Source organism: Thermobia domestica, chromosome 16, assembly GCF_964235325.1.
Source record: "Thermobia domestica chromosome 16, izTheDome1.hap1.1, whole genome shotgun sequence".
Classification (NCBI taxonomy): Eukaryota; Metazoa; Arthropoda; class Insecta; order Zygentoma; family Lepismatidae; genus Thermobia; species Thermobia domestica.
Genome location: NC_137469.1, coordinates 119,503,457 through 119,520,639, shown reverse-complemented (window position 1 = coordinate 119,520,639; position 17,183 = coordinate 119,503,457). Strand labels below are relative to the sequence as shown.

Below are 17,183 nucleotides of genomic sequence, written 5' to 3'. Positions count from 1 at the left end.
CGGGAACCGTAAGTCATCGAGAGATAATATTTTTGTGAATTTTTCAATTTTGAGCATGTGTCTTCCTAAAACAACACATCATAGAACGTTTTAACAGAACTCTCTAACAAAACACGTGGAAAAAATTTAGTACTCAAGGAAATTATAATTAGATAGATAAAATTACAAGAATTGTTTAATGAGTATAATAATAAAGTACATTGAAGAATTGGTATAAAGCCTGTAGAAGTTAACGAGAAAAAATATATTTAAAAAAAACTTCATCCTGGCAATGCTCTTGGAGCATTCTCAACTTTTTCCACCTAGATTTTTGTAATGAACATTAGATTTTGCACTTGTGAGATAAAAAAAAAGGAGGGGCAAATAATAGTTTGGGCTTACTGCTGTATAAAGGTTAGATAGACCTAATAATTTTTATATATTGTATTATTTCTTCGTATTGTTCTAAGAAGAAAGAATGCTAACATTATTTTCTCTTGAGAGAAACAAGTTTGTAAATGACACCACAATTTGAGTTTTACAAGGAAGGAGGAAAAAAAAAAAACTTTAAACCTTAGAGCTATTACGCCAGTTAAACAGATTACAATTGCATGTCGCTGTTTTCGACTCCTTTTTTGTGTCTGTGTGTAGTTATGTCGTGGAGTGCGTGTCGGAGCTTCGTGCTTTTCTTACTACAGGTTTTCAGGCCCTTTAACACATTTGAACGTTTTGTTTTCTGTATGTTTTCTTCTACGTTATATACACTGTGAGAAGTGTTATTTAAGCAGCCAGCACGTCGGGGTCTCATGGGAAATGGTGGTGGAATAACGCTGAAAGAAAGAAAGAGAGAGAAAAAAAATATTATTAAGGTTTTTGTGTTAGTATTTATTTTGTTACGTTTTGAGAGTACCTCACAAAAAAAAGCTCGGCACATCATTGATAATGTGATTTATTTTTTTCTTCTATCTAGATAAAAAGTTTTTCGTTAGTGAACTCCGTGGAAACTCGAGAACTTTATATTACATTTTCGTCGGCTGTTGGAAAATGTTTTCGCTCAGTTGTCAGAACGATTTATTTACTTTTGACATAACTTAAATATTGTTTTCTGTCAATCTTTATTTGTTTCTTCACCCAGTGTGCGTGTGTTTGTGTCATTATGTGAAATCAAGAAAAAGTGAATTTTATGATATTTTCGTCCATTATTTTCTTCGCTGGAAGTGTAGTGTTTGTATGTCCAAAAATGCCGTTCTTTCGACGTATGTTGGGCAGTTTTCGTCTGAAGAAAGATGTTGGAAAGTCATCCTCCGAAGATAAATTGTTCGAGAGTGAAGGTTCTGTAAGAAGTACAGTATTCAGTAGATTTGGTAGCCGTTCTTCTTCGAATCAAGATGTGGAGGTAAGCTGTTTAGTTGAGGGCGTTGCTCTGAACTCTATTATGATGTGTTTTATCGGTGGTTAAGAACACTTTTAATATGATCCTCCCTGCTGGTCTAAATGTAGGCATGGCCTTTTTCGAAAAAAATGTTTTTCGATTTTTGGAAATTTTACTGTTCGATTTTTCATTTTACGTTTTTTTCTAAAACGTAAAAAGAAATTGGTTTTCGAAAAAATTTCGTTTTTCTGTTTTCAAAAAAAAAAACTTTTTTGAAAATGTATTTTTCGAAAAAATGTGGCTATCCTTAATCTAATGGTTAGCGAACGCACGCGCTTGTGTTGCACATGACCCTGACTTCGATTTCGTGGAAGGACATTGAATACATTAATCATTCGGATTCCACCTTAGATGATAGGTTCACGTCTCTGAAAAGAGACCTATACGTTCAACAAACTAACTTTAAGTATGACCTCATAGCACAGGAATTCCTAGAAGTTCTTGTTTAATGTTAATTCTAATTGATTTTTATTTACTTCCTTTATTAATAGCTAAGCTTTATAGGGCAAAATCTATAGTTTAAAATTCAGGCGCAAATCTGTCTTCAACATTTTTTTTTTTTTTTTTTTTTTGCTAAGCGATGCTCAAAATAATTGTGAAGTTGAAAAACAACCCTGTGGAGGATCAGGGAGCAAAGTTGTCTTCAACATTGGGAGGTGGACAGATTTGAGGCTTATTCTGGGGGACATCAATTTCATCTCACTTTCCTTTGTGGCAATCAGACATAAATCATTACATTTTTTTCCCCAAAAAGCACATTTCAAATTGGATTATTGGGAGGACAGTCCCCCCAGTTCCAAGATTGGAGGGGACATGTCCCCCTCATTCCCCTGGGATTTGCGCCAGTGTTAAAGTGGGATCTAAACTGCTGTAGTGTGTCGATGCTCTCCCAGTGGGAATCAATCCTGGGATCTCATACAGCAAAGGTATGTTTGCTAGCCACTAGATCAGCAGATGCTATTAGTTTTGTTTTACTAGTTATACCTTTTTATTTCAATACAAATTACCGTACCTGCGGGAGACTGGAGTTCGAGTTGGCAATACCAGGGCCGGTCCTAGACAATTTATTGCCCCCGTGCAATAGTATCATTTGCCACTCCTCTTTCCCTAGAAAGAACACGACGTAAACACCACAATTTTAATTAAGTACGTTGCCCCATCGTAAGTTTAGTAACGTTAATTGAAGATACAAAGTTCACCGAATAATAAAATAATACCAATAAACTATTAACAAGAAGAATTGCGTCGGGAAGAACATATATAAAGTTACAGTATCTTTGTCAAAAATTAAATTTGAACTACAAATATAGTCTATTTAAATATTTTAAATATATTTCAATTTGGTGTGCTTTATACCAGATTTTTGCTACCCCGTGCAAATGCACATGTTGCACATACGACAGAGCCTCTTTGGGAATACGTGTGATTCCAATCCCAGGTTGACTTGCATTTCATGTCTAATATAACCATGATGTTGAAAAGGCAAGTTGTACTTAAAGAAAGAAATGAAATAATATCCAAAAAACGTAACAATTGTATGCTTTTCTAAAACGTAATTGAAAGTTTTAAAGTTGCATCTTAACTCGGTACAAGTAACATGAATAATAAGAGTTTCGTTTCATAGTATGAAACTTCAGTAGGCTTCCAAACTATGTGAATTCAATACTCAAACTTAGAAGTAGTATCTCTATAACGATTGGTTGCAATAGAGTAATAAGATCAAAGATAGGATATGTTCCTCGGATGCTGAATCAATATCAAAAACCATTGCTCTGTAGCATTAAATATTGAAACTGGAATTTGTTAATTTGAATCACTTCCAGTTTGATTAAGGGGTTAAGGGAGAAGATAGAATATTCTCTTGGGACGCAGAATCGATTGCAAAAAACCGCTTTTCGATATCTCTTACAGTTTTTGCTCTATTGAAATCAGATTTGAAACCAAAATACTAGTAAATTTCAACCACTTCTCGTATTGGCAGAGTTCTGCAAATTGTGATGGTATGTACTTTTGAGACGCTGTATATGTTGCAGAAAACCATTTGTCACCATCTATTACTGTTTCGGTTCTATGGCGATAAACAGGAGTCTATTGAAACTGGAAATTGTTAATTTGAAGCATTTCCAGTTTGCATAGAAGTTTATTGGAGGGGATGGAACACATTCTTGGGAAGCTGAATCGATTGCAAGGAACCGCACCTCAGCATCTCTTACAATTTTTGTTTAATCGAAATCCGAATTGAATCCGGAAGTACTAGTAAGTTTCAACCATTTCCGGTTTTGGTAGAGTGTTGCAGATAGTTATGGTATGTTGCTTTGAGGCATTGAATCCTTTGCAAAAAGCATCTTTTCGCTATGTGTTACCGTTTTCGTTCTATGACGATAAAGGCTGAAACAAGAAATGGCTAATTTGAACTACTTTCGGTTTTAATAGAGGGTTAACACAGGAGATGGAACATATTCTTGGGATGCTACATCGATTGCAAAAATCCGCATCTCGATATCTCTGACCGTTTCTGCTATATCTGCCGACAGACAGACGAACGGATAAAGCCGTCCTGTACGACTTCCGATACATATGCATAGCATAGTTAACTTCTAAAAATAACATGAATTTTTATATTGTTATACATTTATGAGAAATCCTTAAATTGACTCAATTAAGATGTATAATTATAGAATATACTTGTTACGCTTTAGGTGAGGGAATGTTGTGCCCTGCTATTCCAATGACTAAATTAAAGAATATACGTATATATGATTGACAATATTTATCATTGACAGTTACACGTACAATGATATTTTGATACGAATCGAATTTAACGTGTGTAAGTTTGCTTATTGAACGATTGAGATTATCAGAACATATTGGGCCTTATGCAGAGTCATTCTGACGCGTGATTAGTGCCATACTAAAGAGTTCGACTAACATGTTTTCTGCAGTAGTCAGGCCTTTAGTATAACGCTAATCATGCGTCTTTAAATACACAAATGGCAGTATAGATTAAAATAGTTCCATATAGACTTGGCTTAAGAAATATATATATATATATATATATATATATATATATATATATATATATATATATATATATATATATATATATATATATATATAATATGATTAAATATGTTTTCCTAATATTATTTCGACTGAAAATCATCAGCCTTGGTCCCACAAATATGTCTCCAAACACATCTAAAATGTATTTTGTAGTTGCAAATCTTAACCAAACGGTATATACATATATCGGACGGACCAACGAAATACATGACAGTTTCGCAACAATTAGTAGCATTCTACGCTCTAAAACATGTAAATAAAAATCACCGTTGTAATGTTATGTATATGGGGCAGTTTTCCAGTGATATACCTCAAGGACATTGTCGATTTTTTTTTCTCTAAGCCTAGCTACGCAATGGCCAGTATTTCTGTGCCAAATTTGTTGATCGTGACTATAACCATTCTTTCTTTATAGGCGGAAAACAAAAAGCAAGATAAATCCATAGAGCTTCGCTCGCTCAGCTCAATAAATATCTATACTAATGTAATAAGGATGTGATTGATTTAGCCAGGTCCAGTCTTTGAAGAAAGTCATTTTGGGCGACTCAGGGAGTACAGGGCCTCAGAAACTCTTGTTTAAGATACTTCCCATTGACGTATCTGTTGCCAAAGGTAAAACGGGAACTTTATACAGGGTGTTTAAAATAACACCGACAACGTTTGGGAGGTGATTCCTGACATCGAGATAAAACAAAGTATAGACCAACCTGGGTGCACAAATGTTTCCTTTCAGAGTCATACTTCTTGAGCTATGAACCTGTAAAGTTCATTTTTTCATGTTTTCGGCAGCCTATGAGATCTACCGTAGTCGAGTCAAGACTTCGCTTAGGAACTAGTATGTGCGCTATTCAAAAATACATGTTACAGAATCCTAAGGTACTCTCGCAAAAATTTCTATAGAGGAAATTTGGCTTCGGGCAAAAAATTTGAAGCACTCACCAACCACTTCTATAAAAATTGTTGCGGAAGTACCGCAGGATTCTGAAACTTGGATATTTGGATAGGGCACATACTAGTTCCTAAGTGAAGTCTTAACCCGAATACGGTAGGTTCCATAGTTTTTGGAGCTATGGACCTTTTAAATTTCATTTTTCATGTTTTCGGCAGCCTGCAATTCCGAAAAGAAGTATTTGTGCTCCCAGATTAGTCTATACTTTTTGTCTTACCTTGGTGTCAGGAATCGGTTCCCAAACGTTGTCGGTGTTGTTTTGAAACACCCCGTATACTATATGTTCCCTCTTACTTGTAAACAGCGATAAACAAAACTATCTGTATTCTTCTGCTATACAAAAACTATTCTTCGTTCTCTTTTACTTCTAAACGGAAACAACCAATAACTGTGTCCTTCCGCTATTTTAAAGATTGGCCTAAACTATACTCTGTTCCCCTTTACTTCTAAACAACAATAAACAAAACTATTTGTATTCTTCCGCCGTTCAAAAAATAAACTATCCTCTGTTTCCTTTTACTTGGAAACAGCGATAAATAAAATTATTTGTATCCTTCCACTATTCGTATAATTAAGCTGGCGTCCAGAGTAAGGTTACCATATACCATACTATAGACTTAAATAAAAGAGGAGAATTTTAGAAAATATATTATAGAATATAAAATTTAGGATGTAGGAGAGGGACAGTTCATTAGTCTTGAAGAAGAAACATGTAAAATCATCTCTCTTTGAAATTTTAAAATAAAATAAAGAAAATAATTCCTTATATAAATCAATAGGTCAAAAAGTAAAATTTGGTGTAGGTACTCAACACCATTAATGGTAAAGCGAGAAAATATAATTTATACAACTAACTTCTAGAAAAAATTACGATATTAAGTTTTCTTTCTTTCGTGCTTACTGCTGAACGTGTTGTATTTCTCGTTGGAAATTGAACATTGCAGCAATATTAACATTAATATTTATTATTTATAAATATATAAATAAATAAATAATTACAAAAATGTTGAAGTTGAAGCAGTTGTATGTAGCTCCTGAAAAAGAAGGTATTTTCCTATTTACCTAAAAACTCGCCCGAACCATTTTAGGGCCGAAACAGACGGCATTTCTCCATTGATTTAAAAACTCTCCCAGACCATTTTAGGGCCGAAGAAGAGGGCATCTTCCCATTTACCTAAAAACTCGCCCGGACCATTTTAGGGCCGAAAAATAGGGCATTTTCCCATTTACTAAAAACTCGCCTGGACCATTTTAGGGCCGAAAAGAGGATATTTTCCAATTTACCTAAACTCTTGCCCGGACCATTTTAGGGCCGAAAACGAGGGCATTTCCCCATTTACTTAAAAACTAGCCCGGGCCGTTTTAGGACCGAAAAAGAGGTTGTGTCGGGCAAAATAGAACATCTACCTATCCTACCTAGAGATAATCTATTATTGTACACGTAGTACTTTTTTAAATCGTATTTCATTAAATGTACTTGATTATAATATCTATTTTTGTTCTTGTGTCTCATTATAATCTCTTACTTCTGTGTGATTATGTTATAGGGAAATCATACGTTTAGTAACGTGACGAACTATTTTTCGTAAGAATAGTGTACATTTATTAATAACTAAGCAGTATGCTTTAGTTCTAGATGCCTTTCCTTACGGTTGTTTAGAAGTAAAGACGAAAACACATTTTAGTTTGTTAAATGCGCGGATGGTGTTTTGATAACCATTTGCTTTTCTGTATACACGTAAGATAGCATTTCCCCCCATGAACTACAATTATTTATTCTGCGTTAAATGAAAACTTGTCTTTGTGATGAAATAATAAGTCCTACTTTTCATGTTATCTGTGTGTCAAATTTAATATACTTGGAAGTAATGACAGGTTCTGTTAGAGGCCGTTGTTACGGTTCATATCTATCTTCTTTTCCATAATGCGTAGGATGAAGTTGCTTAAAGATTGTCCACTGAACAGCTGCTACTTATTATCATGACATGCGGACACTCGTGAATAATATACGACACGAAGTACAGTGGACATCTTAATGCGTGCGTTGAATTCTAACATGTCCAGAATTTATCTTAAGTGACGTTTTCTGTGATAAGGAATAGAATGGACTAACCTTCTTCTGGAATTTTCAATTTGTCTATTTCTTCATTGCACCGCATGATACAATTCTGTATATTGTAAGTAATGAGAAAGGGATTGCATTGCAGGTTCTACATTCTGAGAATTTTTGGATCTCTGAACCTATATCGTAAGACTAACATTTGTGGCAAAATGCTATAAATGTCATATTTTGCCACTTTTACAAGAAATCGTGAATAAATGCCCGTTATTGTGATAGTTAGCCATGTTTGTCATTTTATGGTTGTATCTTAAGTTTTAGCCATGTTTGTCATTTTATGGTTGTATCTTAAGTTTTATTGGGGGCCGCGGCGGTTCAGTGTGTTAACTTCTGGTGCATGGAGTCCTTGGTTCGATCCCAGCTCCACCAACTGGGGTTTCTGGTGGTCAAACACCGTGTACGTGGGTTTTCTCGGGGTTCTCTTGTTTCCTCCCACTTTCTTCATAACACCCTTTCATTCATTTCTCATCATCAACGTCTCCTTTAGCCTACATGGCATAACCGTGGGACGTAAAATTGAAATATTTCATTTCATTTTTAAAAAATGTTGTTCAACTTTATACCGGAAATATAAGTCGCATTGCTCGTCGTTATCGTGGAAAACAGTCTACTTGTAAGGTACCGAATTTAATGCTCCTCATCTCCATTCTTGACCAACCAAATATATGGAAAACACGATTGATGTTGCTACGAGTTCAGTGCGAACTGTGTGTGTTGTATGGCATGAGCAGTGTTGCCAAAACGTTGACACAAAACTTCGCTAAACGAGAGATGAAAAACTCCAATTCTGGACGAAAAGTTGCTAAAAATTGGAGCCATGATACTTCCGGCACAATTAACATTATAACGAACTTAACACGATTTTTAGAAGTGCGTAAAAATTTTTAAAAAAATCTTAAAGGGAAAGAATAACACTCACTTCACTCAAACTCACGCTTCTGTAGCTAATCAGCTCACTAATGGTAATCCTGCTCTACATATGCCTCTATAAACTAGAAATTGAAGGCTGGAATTGTTAAAACAAGGGATAACGAAAAGCATAGCTTGAAGTAAAGAAGTGGAATACTTACACAACTTGTCGTCGCTTGCACTAATTAGAACAAAACTAAAAGTAAAGGAAAGAAATACATCAAAACTACGTACTTCGAACTAAAAATGCTTCAATACAAGACAAGTTGTTCGTAGCACAAAAGTCGCTATATTCTCTGCAGTGGCATATTTAAGAGGGGGGCTTCCGGGCTTAAGCCCTTCCCCTGAAATTTCATTTACTATATTAAAGTAAATGAAATATCTTGTAGAATTTTCACATTTCCAGGAATAAAGTTAGCAAAGCTCCCCGCTCCGAAACAAAATCGTAAATACGCCACTGATTTTCTGTAAGTCGCCGAATCGGCATTTGAGAATCACCAAAAAAAATCACCAATCAGAAAAATGATTTTTTGTCGCTATCGTAGAAGTGGGATTCCCTAGATTTAGCGACTTTCCTCCAATTTCGCAATACTGGGCATGACTTCTTTATAAAGTGCCACAGTAGGATTTACCTAATATGAATCGAGTTTTCACTTTATTTTATTTTTACGGTGGTTTTGTTCACGATATTCAATAGTGTATTTTATTTGTGGTTTTATACTTCGATAGTAATTTGTAATTCTCTTTCTCTCTTTTCGTTTTCATGTTCTTGTCATTTGTTACTTTAAATATTACACTTATTAATTAATTACTGCTTTTTTTACAATACTTAATGTAGATTAGTGCACCAAACCCCAAAACTAGGATTCGACACTAATATCGGTCATTTATCATCATTTCTCCCTCCTCTTCTAGGTTACACCATCAAAGTGAAATGATAAAAGCATTCCAGGCCTGAACCTCTCTATGTTGAAAATTTGATCGAGATTGGTGGGGTGCTTCAAGAGTTATTGTCACAAAAATAGTCTCTTCCATTTTTATTTATATAGGTTGATTGATTGACACTAGTACCGTCGAAATCTTTTTTGAAAAAACGAAAACCGATTATTGAAAAAAGTGAAATTTCATAAAACCGAAATGTCGGTTTTGAAAACCGCTTTTGTGGTTTCGGTTTTCAGAACCGCATTTGCGGTTTTTGGTTTTCAGAACCGCATTTGCGGTTTTTGGTTTTCAGAACCGCATTTGCGGTTTTCGGTTTTCAGAACCGCGTTTGCGGTTTTCGGTTTTCAGAAACGGTTTTCTCAAAAACTGAAAACCGCAAATGTCACAAAAATTCGACAGCACTAATTGACACTTGATGAATAACATTGGTTAACATAAATCAAAAAGTGACTTCTTTATTTTCAAGACTCCTCCATTTTACTTTAATATCTCTATATAAAAGAACACCTGACTGAATGACTGATAAATACCATAAGGTACCATTAGGAAGGAATATCTAGAAATTCGATGTGGAAAGTGGAGAAATGTAAGTTGCAATTATAACATGACCATATTTTAGAATGTATACTTTTCTTTAAAATAATGAAACATGTGTTATTTTCATTTTTTTTTTTTAATATTTGACCTAGAAGGAATAGGAAAAGAGGTGAAATGAAGAAGGGGAGAAGGTTGCAGTTTTTATATTACGATGTCCATATTTCAGAATTCCTTAAGTTTAGATGCTTGAAATGTTGTTTAAAATTATTAAACACTGTTTCAGTGCTTTTAAATGTTTGATCTATAAAAGAAGAGAAAGGTGTGCAGTAGTTTACTGAGATCCCGTACCTCGGAATTCCTTATATTTAGGGGGGCGCGGTGGCTCAGTGGTAGAGCGTTCACTTCCGGTGCTTGGGGTCCCTGGCTCGATCCCGGCTCGCGCCGTGTGGACTTTGTGGTGGACAAACACCGTGCTCGTGGGTTTTCTTGGGGTTCTCCCGTTTCCTCCCACTTTCTTCATTCCACCATTTCACTCATTTCTCATTATCATCGTCTCCTTTAGCCTAACCGGCATAAGCGTGGGACGTTAAACATAAAGATTTCATTTTCCTTATATTTAGATAAAAGAAAAAATATACATTTCATTCAATATAATTAAACACATGTTTCTGCATTTCTTGGTATTTCTGCATAGAGAGGGAGAAAGAAAAGTGTGAGTGCTTCTTCGTGGCTAAGCGATTAGCGGTTAGTGCCTTTGGCTGTGAAACCCGGGTGCGATTTCCGGCGGAATCTCATGTAGTTCGGATTCCACGTTAATCAGTAGGTCCTGTCTCATATAGCCTCGCTGCTAAAAGAGACGTTAAATTGGATGGTTGAACAAAAATTGGATTGTAATTTGACGTGCTTCGTAACAAAATGACATGCTTATGAAGTTTACTTTCTGCTAAAGTTCCAAGAAGGGGAACCCGACTCCGTTAACATTTCAGAAGCCCTGGGTCCCTGTCCGGCCCTGACCTATTTATGTGAGACGCAACCTACAGTTTGATATGAGATTGTAAGCATACATATACTGCCACAGGGAATCGATATACAGGCCATCTCAACGAACGACGAGAATGCTTATATTTATCCTCGAGAAGACTCTAAGATTGGTTAGTATTTGAATGCTCCTTAGAGAGGCAGTGTAAAGTGTTAGTGCATAATATGTCATATGTTTCTGAGTATATTTAACAACGACCAAAGATAACAGTCGTAAACGTATTTACAATTTACATCGTCATAACAACAAAAGCAAATACGAAAGTGCTAATAGTTGTTAACAGCTTAAGAAGGTGAATGCTGTGCATATTACATATTGATGTTATGTTATGGCCTTTCCCACATTGTGAAGCTATAAAAAATGTAGTAGTTTTCGACATCTTAATGTCAAACTCATACGAATTGTAGTGCATTAAGTGCGCAAATATTAGTTTCACGGAAGTCCTGTGTACGTTGTGTTATGATTTATCCTAAAAGATTATTTGAGATTTTTTTTTTTTTAATTCAGGGTGAAATATTAACTTTACATAATCATAGTTGTCACCAGTGGTAGAATGCTTGTCGGAAATTTAGGTGCAGTGTGGTTGGTCTTCCCCTAATATCATCATCTTTCTGATCAGTAGCATCATTTCAGGTTTTGTTGTTTGGGGGACAAGGTTCTCCACCGATATAAACAATCATTCTTAATTAGAGTATTACAAGTGCTATACTGTTGATTTGTATGTATATTACTGTCTTCACATCTATTGAAAACCTCTACATAATTACATGTGGTATTTATCGAAGTATTCGATATATATATATATATATATATATATATATATATATATATATATATATATATAATACTTTAAAGTCAAATTTTCAATCCCTTGTATCTTTGTTCCGATTTGATTCGAAATTCATCATTCATGATTAAAACAACATTAAAGCTTACGCATCAGCTCTTGTGTTAAGCCTCTGACTTTGCTTACCAGCGTTCATATGTGTCAGCCTGTCAAGTTAATATCTACGGAAATAATTCCTAGCTACTCGTCTATGAAGACAATATGAACTTCTTGCAGGGTTATGGATATAGATTGACTGTAAGGAAATGAATCTTGACAGCTTGTAGCGTACAAGGAAATCAATCTCTAGAAGTGCTGTAAATGAAACAAAGTAGATGGTGACAACTTCAAATTCTGCTGGGGGTACGATGGGTCAGAGGTGTAGCCAGTAGTCATTTCAGGTTTTGACAAGGGAGGGGTCAAAATTGTCCACGTAAGTTTTCACGTTTACCAGTAATATACCTATATATAGGTATACAGTTTATTAAAAAGCAAATGTTTTTAAAACTCAGAGGTGATATTGCCTACTACTCTCCCCAAATGACGTCCCTGGGTTGAGCGCTCAACTCTGATGCCAGAGGTCTCTGATTTGAACCCAAGACATGTGAGATGTGTAGATAACTTCGTGTGCATGGAATTCCTTTGTTTTCTCCTACATTTTTATTCTACCAATTCTTTCATAATCATTTATTTTCATTAATTATCCGTCTCCTTTAGCCTACAGAGCATGCTCGTGAGTCGTAAAACTTGTTTTTGGAAACACTACTTCCAGAACGAATCGAAATGTAATCATTAGTAATAATATGGAGGATGTGAACACATGTTTAAATTAACAAGACTTGTCGGGGTTCTTGTACTTATTTACTTTGTGAGCAGCGAGGTTATATAGAGTAAAAACCTAAGTTTAAAAATGAGAACTGAACCACAGTAGTAAATTTGATGTATTCCCAGCGAGAATCAAACCCTGGACTTTGTGCATCAAAGATATCTCTGTACACTGTTGCCTCTAAATTATGGAAAAGAGCTTGGGTAGGCCAAGATTAAGAATACTTAATATAAGTTAAAACATTGCTGAGTGAATAAACACCTCTGGTGGAGACAGTAAAGAGGATCATGTACTTGAAGTTTCAATTTCGTCCGGTAAATGTCAGGCGTTACAAGAAGTTTGCTACCATCTAATGGTGCGATGTATAACTCTGACTACCTTTGTTTCAATAATAGAAAATAATATATTGATCGCTATCGTTAACGACACCATTGCCCGTTAAGGTGTTAACGAATTTACTTTATTAACGAACTTGCCCAAGATAACCGATCCAGCTATCTATTGCCAAAAAGAATTCAAACATTCGCTTTCGTTCAAGAGTCATTGTGTATCGCTTTCGCTCAAGAGTTATTGTTTATCGTTTTCGTTCAAGAGTTATTGTTTATCGCTTTCGTTTAAGAGTTATTGTGTATCGCTTTCGTTCAAGAGTTGTTGTTTATCTTTTTCGTTCAAGAGTTATTGTTTTCGTTCAAGAGTTGTTGTTTATCGCTTTCGTTCAAGAGTCATTGTTTATCGCTTTCGTTCAAGAGTCATTGTTTATCGCTTTCGTTCAAGAGTCATTGTTTATCGCTTTCGTTCAAGAGTTATTGTTTATCGTTTTCGTTCAGGCTTTATTTTGTAGAGTAAAGTACCTGCATAGAATTAACAAGACAGTCTTACAAGCCGTACTTGCATGGTCCTAATAATACAATTTGATTGATTATTGGATACAGAATATGCTTTACTCTAATGAGCCTATGCTTCTGCGACAATGATTCTCCGCGATTTGTAATCCCATGGAGGTCTAAATAAGGATATTGTGTGAATATATTCATATCTAACATCTTCATTCGTTTATATTTCATCCTTTTCTTCACAAAAAAAGTAAAATTTGTGTATTTTATACAAAAGAGAAAGTGCACTTTCACCCTATTTGCAAGTATTATGTTCAGTGACATTCGCAACAGTAAATCTTGTAATGCATCCTTACCTATATGTGTCTTTAATATCATTTCCTCGTTATTAATACATGCCGTTACATACATACTCGTAAATTCAATACTGATGTGTGGTACAGATAATGCTCTTTAAGAACTATTTGTGAGAATGTTCTCACGAGTTAAACAAAATTACGTAAACGTTTAATTCGTGAACAAGCCTTCTTAAAACTAAAGTAGATTCATATCATCTTTTTTTTTTTTTTTTTAATCTAAAAGATACGTTAAACAACTTTCTCTCATTTAAGCAGCTCTTGTTATGAAGTAGTAAACGGAATTTATAACTTGAAACTGGACCTAATTTAAAGAAATTCAGACTTATTAAATGCTTTCCACATATTAGTTGCTGTTGATTCTGAGGTTTCTCTTTGTTTTTCTGGAGTCCCGATGAGTTTTCCACTGGATAATGAAAGTTGTAGATGCGGTGTGCCATAGACTTCTTTTTCATCGCCAAGTGTCTTGTACTCCAGAGGTGTGCAATATGTTTCCTTTCTGTTAGGCTGAGCTGATTTGACCGTTAGAGATGCCTAGAACGTTTAGTAAAGTTTTTTTTTTTTTTTTGTATCAGTGGCGTAAGCAAAAGGGGGTACGAGTTTTAACACTTCTCTTCAGCAAGATATTTTGGAAAATAAACATTTATTTTATTAAGACATGTATAGAGAAGCAGCATGTACCCTGAAATTATATTCACTTTGGAGTCCAACTTCCCCTTGATGAAATTTTGTGTGCGCCACTGAGTTGCATAAAGTGTCCTCCTCTCCTTACAGTTCTTTGACTTATTGCACACGAAAGATGATATTGAGAAGCCATATAAATTTTGAGCCGTTAGATGACACGAATTTGAAGCCCAAAGGTGTTGTGTGGTTGAGGTTTAGGAACATGAAGTAAAGGTTAAATGATGTATGAAGAAAATTCCATTACCAGTAAAACTAAATTAGAACTTATTAAAGTTAGTTTCATATTATGTACGTAGATTGCATGGTGTGTACTCGACGTAACTTCTTGCTGTGTACGCATAATCATAAACGGAACGAAATCACTAGTTCAGGGCTACGAAACATCTTCCAGAAGTGAATTGTAAACGCTGTTTATTTCTCTTGGATTTTCTAACGCATTGACTGTGTTTTTACACTGGATGTCAAAAGATTTATAAAGGGTTTACTTGTGCCAACAACCCATAGCTAGGAAGAGAAATGTTGTGTACCTGCAGAGCAGAAGATATCCAATTTACGTCCTGTCCAAAGTGCTCGTTGGATTTCCCTGCCTAATCCGTTGATATCGTGCTTTTCTTTTAGCCATCTCCATCTAACTAACGCGAAGAGCACTTCATTGATCCCGGCTCCTCTCTTTGGAGCTGTATTAAACCATTTGCTGTTACTCACACGATATATAGAGTAAAGCCGCCACATAGGTAGAGTGGCATTAGTGGGGGATTATCGAATGTATTTGTGTGCTTAAGCCAAGTGCCCTAATTTCGTGAATGCTGGCAATAACCAATACGGTATTTACATCTCATCGGTAATGCGGCATAACAAATCTTCGAAATATTGGAGATTACTGCAAAAGTATGATGTATTTATTCAGCAGCACTCAGGGCAACATCGTGTGACTTGTTATGGGAGATTTCAATCCATAAGTACACATTATATCTATTCACAACAAAATGACTTAAGGGTGTTGTGTATATGTTCCATAGATTTCTCTGCTGGTTGATTTATAAAAAAGAAAAAAAAATACTATTATCTTTTTCTCCGAAATGAGCAGAAATTTTATTGTTTTGATTTTGCTGATTTCTCTAAATCTATGTAAACAAAATGGAATGATATCTTTCAATTTAACGTGCCATGTTATGCCCTTTAGGCTAAGGGAGACGATGAATAAAGTAAGTCAATGATGATGGAAGAATTGGTGGAATGAGAAAGTGGGAGGAAATTGTTGTACTTGAGAAAACGCACGCACACGATGTTGTCCACTACAAACTTACTTGGCTGGGGATCGAACCTGAGACCCCACATACTAAAGGTAAGCGCTCTACCACGAAGCCACCGTACTCCCCAAATCCAGTAAAATATCCCGTACATATGTAAAGATAAACAAGTAGCAGCGTCCCGTGTACACTGCGTGAAGAAGTTTGGTTTGTATTGCGCGATACCACTTCCGGTTTTAGTAGAGACATTTGAGAGGACTTAGAATATATTCTTGACACTTAATTGATTCTATAAAACCGCTTCTCTATATTTATGACCGTTTTTACTCTATACCGATCAGCGTTAAAACCGGAAGTGATTGATTTATAAAAACTTCCGGTTTGAATAGAGGGTCAAGAGAGATGGTACATATTCTTAGAACATTAAATCGATATCATACAAACTGCTTCTCGTTCTCTTCTAATTTTTGCTCTAAATCAAACTATTTGGCTTGACAGGCCTTTATGGACCTCAGCCACTCCAACGCCATCTGTTAGCTACCGGCTGAATTATGTCCAGCCTAGCGTCTAATACATAATTAGCGCGCTGCGTCACTCTGTCTCTAATAGGCGTATGAGGAGGAGGTTTCTAGATCTAGTAGCCGTTTCGTCTTTTATTCACGTGACTCCCCGGGTTGCCTGAGTGGACACTGAATGGATGCCGAAAATTGGAAAGCACTGGCTGGGAGTCGAACCTGGGACCACACGGACGTGAGTCCAGTTCTCTAAGTCTACGGTATGTAGACAAATTGTAGTGGATTTATAATACTTCGTTTTTTAGTAGAGTAATTGTACTTGGAATATATTCGCGGAACGCTTAATTGACTGCAGAAAACAGTTTCTCGCTATTACCCCATTTTACTCTATATCGATCAACCTTGACACCGGAAGGGGTTGTTTTCTACCAATTCCGGTTTGAATATCACTTTCAAGGACGAACTCTATTCCTAATTCTTGACCCTCTCTATTCTAACCAAATGTAATGGTAATCCCTCAAGCAGTTCCTGAGACTTCTGTCTCTCGGACAGACAAACTGGGAAAATACAGGGTGGCCCAAAAGTAGGTATACAGTACAGTACTGATCATTTTATATAATTTCTTATTGTTATCCATCAGATAGACTTAGTTTCTTTATTTGTTCTTAATGTGTTTTTACTTATATCTTAAGCTCGGAATAGCCGAAGCAAATAAACCCATAAACTAGAATATTATACTTGATCAATACAGCGTGTATACTTACTTTTGGGCCACCCTGTACAGTATGAAAAGGGATTTTGATAAACGAAACTTCTTTGCTTTGCATGTCGGGAGCTTCTGAGCAGTTCACAGACTGTCCTAACCACTTTTATTTAATTGTGTGGGCGATCGAGGTTCAGTACCTGTACGAAGGGCACCTCTAA

General features: G+C 35.7%; 1 protein-coding gene across 6 annotated transcripts in view; it reads left to right on the top strand.

Annotated features, from left to right (window-relative positions):
* The window catches only part of LOC145672801 (uncharacterized), a 330,978-nt gene that overhangs the window by 213,895 nt on the left and 99,900 nt on the right, over positions 1–17,183 (top strand). Inside the window, exon 1 of one of the 6 annotated variants that reach the window (XM_081741960.1) lies at positions 703–1,375. The exons of the other annotated variants lie outside the window; for them this stretch is intronic. Within the exon in view, the coding sequence (XP_081598086.1) occupies positions 1,163–1,375 (213 nt within the window). The 5' untranslated portion in view covers positions 703–1,162. Of the gene's footprint in view, positions 1–702; positions 1,376–17,183 lie in introns of those variants that run through there. 6 annotated transcript variants of the gene reach the window in all.